The sequence below is a fragment of the Emiliania huxleyi genome (genome assembly GCF_000372725.1).
Source record: "Emiliania huxleyi CCMP1516 unplaced genomic scaffold EMIHUscaffold_651, whole genome shotgun sequence".
NCBI classification, from domain to species: Eukaryota; Haptophyta; order Isochrysidales; family Noelaerhabdaceae; genus Emiliania; species Emiliania huxleyi.
Window position 1 is genome coordinate 13,637 of NW_005197121.1, and position 9,613 is coordinate 23,249.

Genomic DNA, 9,613 nt, shown 5'->3' on the forward strand with positions numbered 1-9,613 from the left:
GGGAGGTCGCTGCGCGCCTTGCCGCAGTTCATGCAGGAGACCAACAACCAGACGATCGGTGAGTTGGCCGAGCTTCTGACGGAGCGGCTGCATCAGACCAACGCCCTCTCCCCGGAGGAGGAACTCTCGACAGCGCCGTGGCTGTACGTGGTGCACAAGAGCGAGGTGTCGGTCCAGATTACGACAGATCTCTCAGAGGCGCAGGTGTTGGCCGTGACGAACTGGACACAGCCCGCCATCTCTGAAACCCTCACGGAGACGGTGGGCGCCTGCGTCGAGTGCACCGTACCGGTGATCTTCGCGCCGCCGATGCCTCCGCCCTCGCCTCCACCGACGCCGCCACCGGCACCGCCGCCCCCGAGCCCGCCGTCGCCGCCACCTCCGTCGCCGCCGCCTCCGAGCCCGCCGCCGCCGTCGCCGCCACCGCCCTCTCCGCCGCCGCCCTCTCCGCCGCCCTCGCCCTCGCCCTCGCTGCCGCCTCCTATCCGTCCCCCGTCGCCGCCCCCCTACCCCCCGCGCGTCACCCTCGTCGGCTTCGACCTCCTCTCGTGCGACGAAACCGACGCGATCGCCTCGCTCACTGCGGGCGAGGTGTCGGAGGCGTCGGCGAGCCTCTTCGAGCTATTCGACAGGTCGGCGGTTGCCGTCGAGGTGGACCAGTGGAAGACGATCGGCGTCAACCTGACCCTGCCGAACGGCGCGGGCTTGGGGATCGCGGAGCTCGAGGCTGCCGTTGAATATGTCTGCTGCTCCGGCATCGAGCAGTGCACGGCTCGCGTGGAGGGGGAGGGGGGCAGCGTCAAGGCCTACGTCGTATTCCGCAAGGCCTCGACCTACTTGACGTTCGACGAGAATGGGAGGTCGCTGCGCGCCTTGCCGCAGTTCATGCAGGAGACCAACAACCAGACGATCGGTGAGTTGGCCGAGCTTCTGACGGAGCGGCTGCATCAGACCAACGCCCTCTCCCCGGAGGAGGAACTCTCGACAGCGCCGTGGCTGTACGTGGTGCACAAGAGCGAGGTGTCGGTCCAGATTACGACAGATCTCTCAGAGGCGCAGGTGTTGGCCGTGACGAACTGGACACAGCCCGCCATCTCTGAAACCCTCACGGAGACGGTGGGCGCCTGCGTCGAGTGCACCGTACCGGTGATCTTCGCGCCGCCGATGCCTCCGCCCTCGCCTCCACCGACGCCGCCACCGGCACCGCCGCCCCCGAGCCCGCCGTCGCCGCCACCTCCGTCGCCGCCGCCTCCGAGCCCGCCGCCGCCGTCGCCGCCACCGCCGTCGCCACCTCCATCGCCGTCGCCCAGCCCGCCGCCACCTTCACCACCGCCTCCGTCACCGCCGCCCCCGAGCCCACCACCGCCCAGTCCGCCGCCGCCCTCTCCGCCGCCGCCCAGCCCGCCGCCCCCTAGCCCGCCGCCGCCCTCGCCGCTTCCACCGAGCCCGCCGCCCCCTAGCCCACCGCCGCTGTCGCCGCCGCCGCCGTCGCCGCCTCCATCGCCGCCCCCCAGCCCGCCACCACCCTCGCCGCCACCCCCGAGCCCGCCGCCGCCGCCATCGCCGCCACCGCCCTCGCCTCCACCGCCCTCGCCGCCGCCTCCGTCGCCACCGCCTCCGTCGCCTCCCCCAAGCCCACCACTGCCCTCACCCCCACCACCGAGCCCGCCGCCTCCGAGCCCGCCTCCGTCTCCACCACCGCCCTCGCCTCCCACGCCCTCGCCGCCGCCTCCGTCGCCACCGCCCTGGCCGCCTCCGCCCAGCCCACCGCCCCCGTCGCCGCCGCCCCCGAGCCCGCCGCCGCCCTCACCGCCTCCACCCTCACCGCCGCCGCCGTCACCGCCGCCGCCGTCACCGCCGCCACCCGTGCCTCCACCACCCTCGCCACCGCCGCCGCTGCCGCCGCTGTCTCCACCGCCGCCCTCGCCACCGCCGCCCTCGCCACCACTTCCCGCGCCGCCGCCACCCTCGCCGCCGCCGCCCTCTCCGCCGCCGCCCTCTCCACCGCCGCCTTCTCCGCTGCCACCTTCTCCGCCGCCATCCGCGCCGCCGCCACCTTTTCCGCCCCCACCGTCGCCGCCGCCGCCCTTGCCGCCGCCACCGTCACCGCTGCCGCTGCCTCCTCTGCCGCCCCCACCTTCGCCGCCACCGCCCTCATCGCCGCCGCCCTCCCCGCCGCCGCCCTCGCCGCCGCCGCCATCGTACCCACTCACATGCACGCAGGAGAGCCTGACCGCCGATCTGCCAGGTAGCATTCGAAACCAGTACAGCGCGAGCCCGCAGCTGGCGTTTGCAAACGGACACTCGACGCTGTTGGCGATTAGATCAGAGCACGGCTCAACCGGCACGCTCTCAGTGTCGTCCATGACTGGCATCTACTCGCCGACGCCTGACACATCTGCCACTCTGTACGCCAACGTGATGAATTATCGCTGGACCAAGGACACCACCTCCTATATCTCCGCCCAGCAAACCAGCACGGCAACCAAACCTGCAACGGCCATTTTTGCGACACTGAGGACGCTACTGGTCTACGCGGAACGACCACGTGTCTATGTTTCATACACCCTGCATGACGAGGACGGCTCTTTTTACACCGACACGCCCCAACAGGCTCTGATCAGCGTCGCAGGCGTGTCTCGCGGCGGGAACTGTGGCACAACGCGCCTGGCCAAGATCGCGAAGCGTCACGTGGACTCGTGTCTTCTCATTCTTGAAGGCTCCGACTTCAGCTCTGTGGACATCGAAAGGAGCGTGACAGTCACAGTCACCCCAACCTCCGGCGCGGCTCCTATCTCTGTGCACGCTGGCAATGTCACTCTCAAGGCCTCGCCCAACTGGTGCGTGCTGTCACAAGCACCACCCTCGCCCAACCGCTGCGAGCGTGACGCTGATCCAATTTCTCTCGTAGGTATGAGAGCACCACCGGCCTCCGGAGTTCCTCTACAGGGAAGCGCGCATCGGCGCCGCCTTATGTGACTACCTCCAGCTTCCTCACGATGCCCATCTACCCTGTGTACGCCACGTCGGCTTCGATCCCGACCGACGAGTTCGACGCAATCGTGTTCATCAACTACCCGTCCGACGAAACGTACAGCTGGACGTTTGAGGTGCGGTGCTGCACTTACCGCTAGCGCGTGGCCCTTTCCGCGGCTTGTCCAGTCATCTCTCTGCTCTCTTGTCACCAGGTCAAGTACAATCAGAGCAAGTTGAACTACATCTCGAGCTCTTCCAGCACACACTTTGCGGAGCCAACCTACGGCGACGTCGTGGGCTCTGACGGCAAGAAGACGATGACCTTTTTAAGTGCCTCGCCGTCCAGCTCCGGGACAGACCAGCCAAACGAGCGGAAGGGCGTCTTCTTTGCCCTCTCGGTGAGGTTTTCGCTGCTCGAAAGCGCGGCCCCCGGAGAGATGCTGAACGACGTCATATCGTGCAAGCTCGTTAACCTGCTAAACGAGGGCAGCAACGAGCTTGTGAGATTCGAGGACTCGCGCATCGTCGACTTCCGCGATGACACCGTCAGCGGCAACTACGGTGCCAGCTTGGACGTCATCGGCCTTGCGGAAAGTGGCGTGTTGCCATATGCCCCGCAGCTGGGAGGGCAGCTTTTTGACCCCTACCAGATCAACGGGGAGAGCGCGTCGCGGACCTACGGAGTGACGGTCCTGACTGACTACGCGCTGTCCGATGCGATCGATTACGCCATCCTCACTAGCGCATCTGTGACCGCATGCTCGGCCAGCAACGACACTGCCACCTCTGTGTCGGCGGGCTCATGCGCGGTCACCCCCAGCAAGGCCCTCACCTCGCCAACGCTTGTTGAAGTGACCCTCACGTCGGGAGGCATGGTGACGTCCGTGTCCCTCCTGGTGGTGGTCCCCACATCGCTGACTATCACAGTGGAGGACACAACGCTTAACGCCATCGAACGAGTTGCCGCCGATGAGTGCTCGAGCTTTGACGACGAGTATGCGTTTCAGAGCACCCGCGTGCGAGTTTACGCCGACGGCCTGGACGTGACCACGCTCGCCACCGCGATCAACTCGACGAACTTGAGCGTGGCAGACTTCGTGGTGGACGCAGGCGGCAGCAGAACCGACACCACTCTTCGCGGCAAGGCGGCGGGCACGATGCAGGTAAGCCTCTTTCCCGGGTCGGCGACGACCAGCGAGGTGGTGACCGTGTCGGCAGATAGCGTCAGCGTCAAGCGTCTCGTCAACCGCGTCATCACGGACGTTGCGTGGAGCACCGCGCCACCGTCCACCTTCAGCTTTGGCGACGATTTCACGGCGAGCTTCGCGATGAGCCAGGTGCTCACTCAGGCGCCCTTGCAACTTGCCGGCTCACCTGCTCACTACGGCCTGCTGTTCTCCTATATCGTCTGGTCGGATGATCAGAGCGAGGACGTGTCGGGCCTCCAGACAAACGCGGCATCGAACTCGTCCAACATTATCTGGACCAGTCCGGGCGGATCTGACACCACCACGTCAGGCCTCACGATAGCCAACCCCGCCAGCGATCACTGGATGGTGGCCGTCGCGCCGAATGCGGTGCGCGAGTGCATCGAGGAGTCCGTCACCGCAACCTTCATAAGATGTGGCACGGAGATTGTCACGGCTGGGGTTCCCATGTACGTGAACCCGCCGATGCCAACGGAAATCACTTTTGCGATTATCGAGACCGAGATGACGCCGACGAACGACTTCGCCTCGACATATCTCTTTGGAAAGCCCACGTCGTCGAGCTTCCGCCTGACCGTCTCCTTCGACGACGGCTCCGAGATCACGACGTACGCTGGCATGGACACGGTCTTGTACAACATCTCTGACAACACGTTGGGCTGCGGCACTGTCGACAACGATGACGACACCGTCACCGTTTCCGAGGGCGCGATCGCCTGTTCGCAGGTCTGCGTGGACGTCAAGGTCCAAGTCGGCTCGCTCACCTTCGAGGCCACCGACTGCTCGGACGTCGTGCACTTGACCGAGGTACGGACCTCCATAAGCGTACAGGGCCAGGACGTCATGACGCTGTACAGGATGCCGTGCAACTCGAGCAGCTTCGAGCGAGGCACGCTGGTCACGACAGCCAGACTGTCGCCCACCAACGAGCAAAAGATTATAACAACCTCGCACATGGTGTACGAGGTGATGACGTACGAGGACGTGTCCGATTGGGAGAATGGAGAGAAGCCCTCTTCGCTCGCCTTCATCGAGCAGAGCTCAATCGTCGTGCCTCAATCCGCGGGAACCATCATGGTTGGCCAGACGCCAGAGTTCAATCCAGGTAATGGCGTCAAAATCACGGGCGTGACGGTGACCCCGGTGAAGGCATTCCTGGTGCTCGGCGAGTCCAGGCCCAACTGCACATTCAACCATTTTGTTTGGAGCCTCAAAGACTCGACCATCGGCGCGACGCTGTCAAGCAACACAGTTCGGACGGACGTCGACCTGGCCTACACGTGCGACGGCATCGAGTACCTCTACCATAACTTCAACCACCTGGCGCATATCAACACGAGCGACGTACTCTCCTTTTACAGCTCCAATCCGAGGATCATCTCAATCGACGAGGATGGTTGGCTGACGCAGCACGCCAACCACCACATCCCAATCGACATGAAGGTGAGCATGGTCTGCGACGACTCGCTTGGTCTGTCGAAAGAAGCCACGGCGGAGGTGTGGAGCAACTTAATGCCGGACCCCGAAGATGTGGACCTCGGGACCGACTTCGGCGTCTATGGCACCGCCAACTTCGGCATCAGTGGCAATTTCGCGCCATACTATGACTCGTCTTACAATGACTTGCCTCATACTATGACCTTGCACGTCTGGGCCAACCCAAAGACCGGCCAGTACTTGCGCGCGGTCCAGCTCGATGTGACGGTGCCACCGTGTCTAACCACCGACGGTGGCGTCTGGGTAGAGCCCGACTCGAGCTACACAACCGTAGCATCGTTCAACGTAGTCAACGAGCTGACGCTTGGCATCACCGCCGTCGCCCCCCCCATCATCCCTGCCGCTGGCAAGGTCTATATCGGCCATGCCATCCTTCCGGTGACTGCGAGCAGTCTGGGCCTTTGCGACGGATTCATGAACGCCGAGGTCGTCAAGTTGGAGTCGGACGACACCTCCAAAGAAACCCTCGCAACTTTGCGAACCACTGCGAGCAACTTCTCCTCGCTGACAGCCCTAGCACGCGTCCAGCTCGGCGCCACACGCCGACGGAGGCTGGTCGACGGCTCTTTCGACTGGCTGGCTCCGATCAACCCGCCCGAAGCCCTGGTGCCAAGCCGGCGGCGGCTTGAGAGCTGCGATCCATGCTCACAGAAGGTTCGTGGCGACGTTAACGGCGACTGCCGCTTCGACGTCGCGGACGTCACCGAGATGCAGAGTCTCGCCACAAAGTACAGCCCGTTCACGTCCGGCGCCATCCCCGATAACCCGCTGGACGAGTGGCAATCAGCAGGGTGTGGCAGCAACTGCGGCTGGTGCAGGGAGCAGCTCAATCCATCTCTCGACTTTTTCGACAACCGTGCCGGCTATTCTTCTCCCGACCCGCGCTTTGGCCAGCCCGTCATCAACGCAAAGGATATTATCGGCGGCAGCCGCATCACTCAGTTCCAGAATCGTTTCCTCGATGTGACTGCCGACTGTGTTGCCTCTCACGCGGACCTTGGTGCCCGGCCTGACTTGCTTCTCAGCGCGTCGGTGTTTGGAGGCGTCGGCCAGGAAACCGGAACAGTGATAGCAAACACACAGACCCCAGCCGTCGGCACACGGGTCTTCTTCGAAGTGCTGATCAGCGACGCTGAGACGTCGCAGGAGTGGAACATCTCCAAGGGGACTCAACTTCTCGAGTATAGTAACCCGCACGCACTCCACAGCTTCCCCAACGAGGTGTCGGTGTCACCGAGTGGTGCCTACGGGCTGGCCCATGGACAGCAAGCAGCGATTGTGCTGGAGGCGGTCTACGAAAGCGGTGTCTATGTCGCCCAGCTGCGACCCGCCAACTATGGAATAGGAAAGGCTCTCGATGCCTATGTGGCTGTTGGGATTGAGACGAAGATGAACAGGAAGGTGACCGTGGCACAGCTGCAAGCTTTCCAGGGGCTCTCGAGCTTTCCCTACAATCAATCTGGATTCGACTTCAGTCCAGTGCTCGAGCATACCTGCGGCGAGGCTCTGTCGCCGTCCCCACCACCGCACTCGCCGCCGCCGCCCTCACCGCCACAACCCTCGCCGCCGCCGTCCTCGCCATCCCCGCCCTCACCCCCGCCCTCGCCCCCGCCGCCCTCGCCGCCACCGCCATCGCCGCCTCCACCTTCTCCATCTCCGCCGCCATCGTCCGCGTCGCCCCCGCCGCCGCCTACCTCCGCCTCGCCCTCGCCGCCGCCTCCCTCGACCTCACCGTCGCCGCCGCCTCCCTCCGCCTCGCCCTCGCCGCCGCCTCCCTTCACCTCACCGTCGCCCCCGTCACCGTCCGCCTCGCCCTCGCCGCCGCCTCCCTCGATCTCGCCGTCGCCACCGCCTCCCTCCGCCTCGCCGTCGCCGCCGCCGCCGTCCGCCTCGCCCTCGCCGCCGCCGCCGTCCACCTCACCGTCGCCACCGCCTCCCTCGCCGCCCCAACCGTCGCCACCGCCCTCGCCGCCACCGCCCCCGAGCCCGCCGCCGCCCTCGCCGCCGCCCTCGCCGCCGCCGCGCACTCCGCCGCCCTCTCCACCGCCTCCCTCGCCTCCGCCACCGTCGCCACCGCCCTCGCCGCCTCCGCCCTCGCCGCCTCCGCCAAGCCCGCCGCCGCCCTCGCCACCGCCGCCCTCGCCCCCTCCGCCCTCGCCGCCACCCAGCCCTCCGCCTCCCTCGCCGCCCCCTCCCTCGCCGCCGCCGCCCTCGCCGCCGCCGCCCTCGCCGCCGCCCTCGCCGCCGCCTCCAAGCCCGCCTCCGCCTTCTCCTCCGCCGCCCTCACCACCCCCTCCGTCGCCGCCACCGCCAAGTCCGCCTCCTCCCTCGCCGCCGCCGCCCAGCCCTCCGCCGCCATCACCACCACCACCCTCGCCGCCGCCGCCCTCGCCGCCGCCTGCGAGCCCTCCGCCTCCAAGTCCGCCTCCGCCCTCCCCGCCGCCGCCCAGCCCGCCGCCACCGTCGCCGCCGCCTCCAAGCCCGCCACCCCCGTCGCCTCCGCCGCCCAGCCCGCCGCCGCCATCGCCGCCCCCGTCGCCGCCGCCGCCGTCGCCGCCGCCGCCGTCGCCGCCGCCCTCTCCACCGACGCCGTCGTCTCCGCCGCCGCTGCCACCGTCCTCGCCTCCGCCCTCGCCACCTCCGCCCTCTCCGCCGCCCTCTTTGCCGCCGCCGTCCTGCGTCTGCTCGCCCTACTACGACCTGGAGCGCGGCCTCGCGAGCTCGCCCACGTTCCTCAACTCCACCAACGCGCTTTTTTACACCCTTCAGACCAGCTCAGCCTGGCCGCTCAGCCTCCCCGTCTACGACCCGGCGTGGGGCTGCGCGTGCGAGAGCGCCGAGGACCGCCCCGTCTGGCTCGCCGCCCTCGACCTGTGCTTCTGGTTCGACAACCAGACTGCGACGCAGCGAGAAGCGCTCGTTGGCGGCTCGGGACAGCTGCAGCAGGCGTACGAGCGCGCCTGCAACGCCTTTGCACCGGGCGAGCAGTTCAACGAGTACTACCACCACGTCCGGCTGTGCGCCACGCCCGCCTTTGTGCGCGACCTTTACTTCCTCGCCAGCAAGGAGTACTGCGTGCCCGACAAATCCAACAGCTTCCAGCTCTACCCGCGCCTCGCCCGCGACGGCGCCTTGATGTGCGGCACCGACATCGGCCCGGTCGGGACCACGCAGAGCAACGAGGCGGCAGACTGCCCCTGCAATATCTTCTTCGACTACGATGCGCTGGCCAACTCCTCGGCGACGGCGCTCGACAGCGTCAACACCTTCTACGCCGCGATCAGCCAGCCCAACAGCTCCTGGCCGGTGCAGCGGCCACGCACGCGCGACGGCGAGTGCGCGTGCGACGACCCCGAGTTCCGGCCGGTGTGGCTGGCGCCGATCGACATGTGCGACTACTACGCTCGCCAGTCGCCCGAGGTGCAGGCGCTGCTCTTGCCGCCCGACCCAGAGGCGCAGGCGGTGTACGACAGGGCGTGCCTGGGGCTGTCGAGAGAGGAGCAGAACCGCGACTTCATGCACGTCAAGTTCTGCGCGGCCCGTGACTTCATCACCGACATCTTCTACGAGCACGACTACTGCCAGAGGCCCGACGAGCTCGGCCAGCTAATTCCGAGGACTGCGCCGGACGGGCTCCTCTTCTGCCAGGGTCTCATACCCTCGCCGTCCCCACCGCCCTCGCCGCCACCGTCGCCGCCGCCGTCCCCGCCGCCGCCGTCCCCACCGCCCTCCCCACCGCCTCCCTCGCCGCCCCCACACCACAACGCACCGCCGCCCTCGCCACCGCCGCCCTCGGCATCGCCGTCTCCCCCTGCGTCACCCTCGCCGCCATCAGCGCCGCCCTCGCCGCCCGCGTCTCCATCGCCGCCATCAGCGCCGCCCTCGCCTCCCTCGCCGCCCCCACACCACAAGCTACCTGCTAGGACCGGTTG

The 9,613-nt window shown here is 67.2% G+C and overlaps 1 protein-coding gene across 1 annotated transcript in view; it reads right to left on the reverse strand.

The window, feature by feature from the left end:
* Positions 1 to 2,200, reverse strand: part of EMIHUDRAFT_120514 (hypothetical protein) — a gene marked incomplete at both ends in the record, with an annotated part of 15,820 nt that extends 13,620 nt beyond the window's left edge. Inside the window, 4 exons of the mRNA XM_005762965.1 lie at positions 157 to 269; positions 525 to 746; positions 1,199 to 1,411; positions 1,466 to 2,200. Coding sequence (XP_005763022.1) covers positions 157 to 269; positions 525 to 746; positions 1,199 to 1,411; positions 1,466 to 2,200 — 1,283 coding nt within the window. The remainder of the gene's footprint in view (positions 1 to 156; positions 270 to 524; positions 747 to 1,198; positions 1,412 to 1,465) is intronic.
* Positions 2,201 to 9,613: the final 7,413 nt, after the last annotated feature.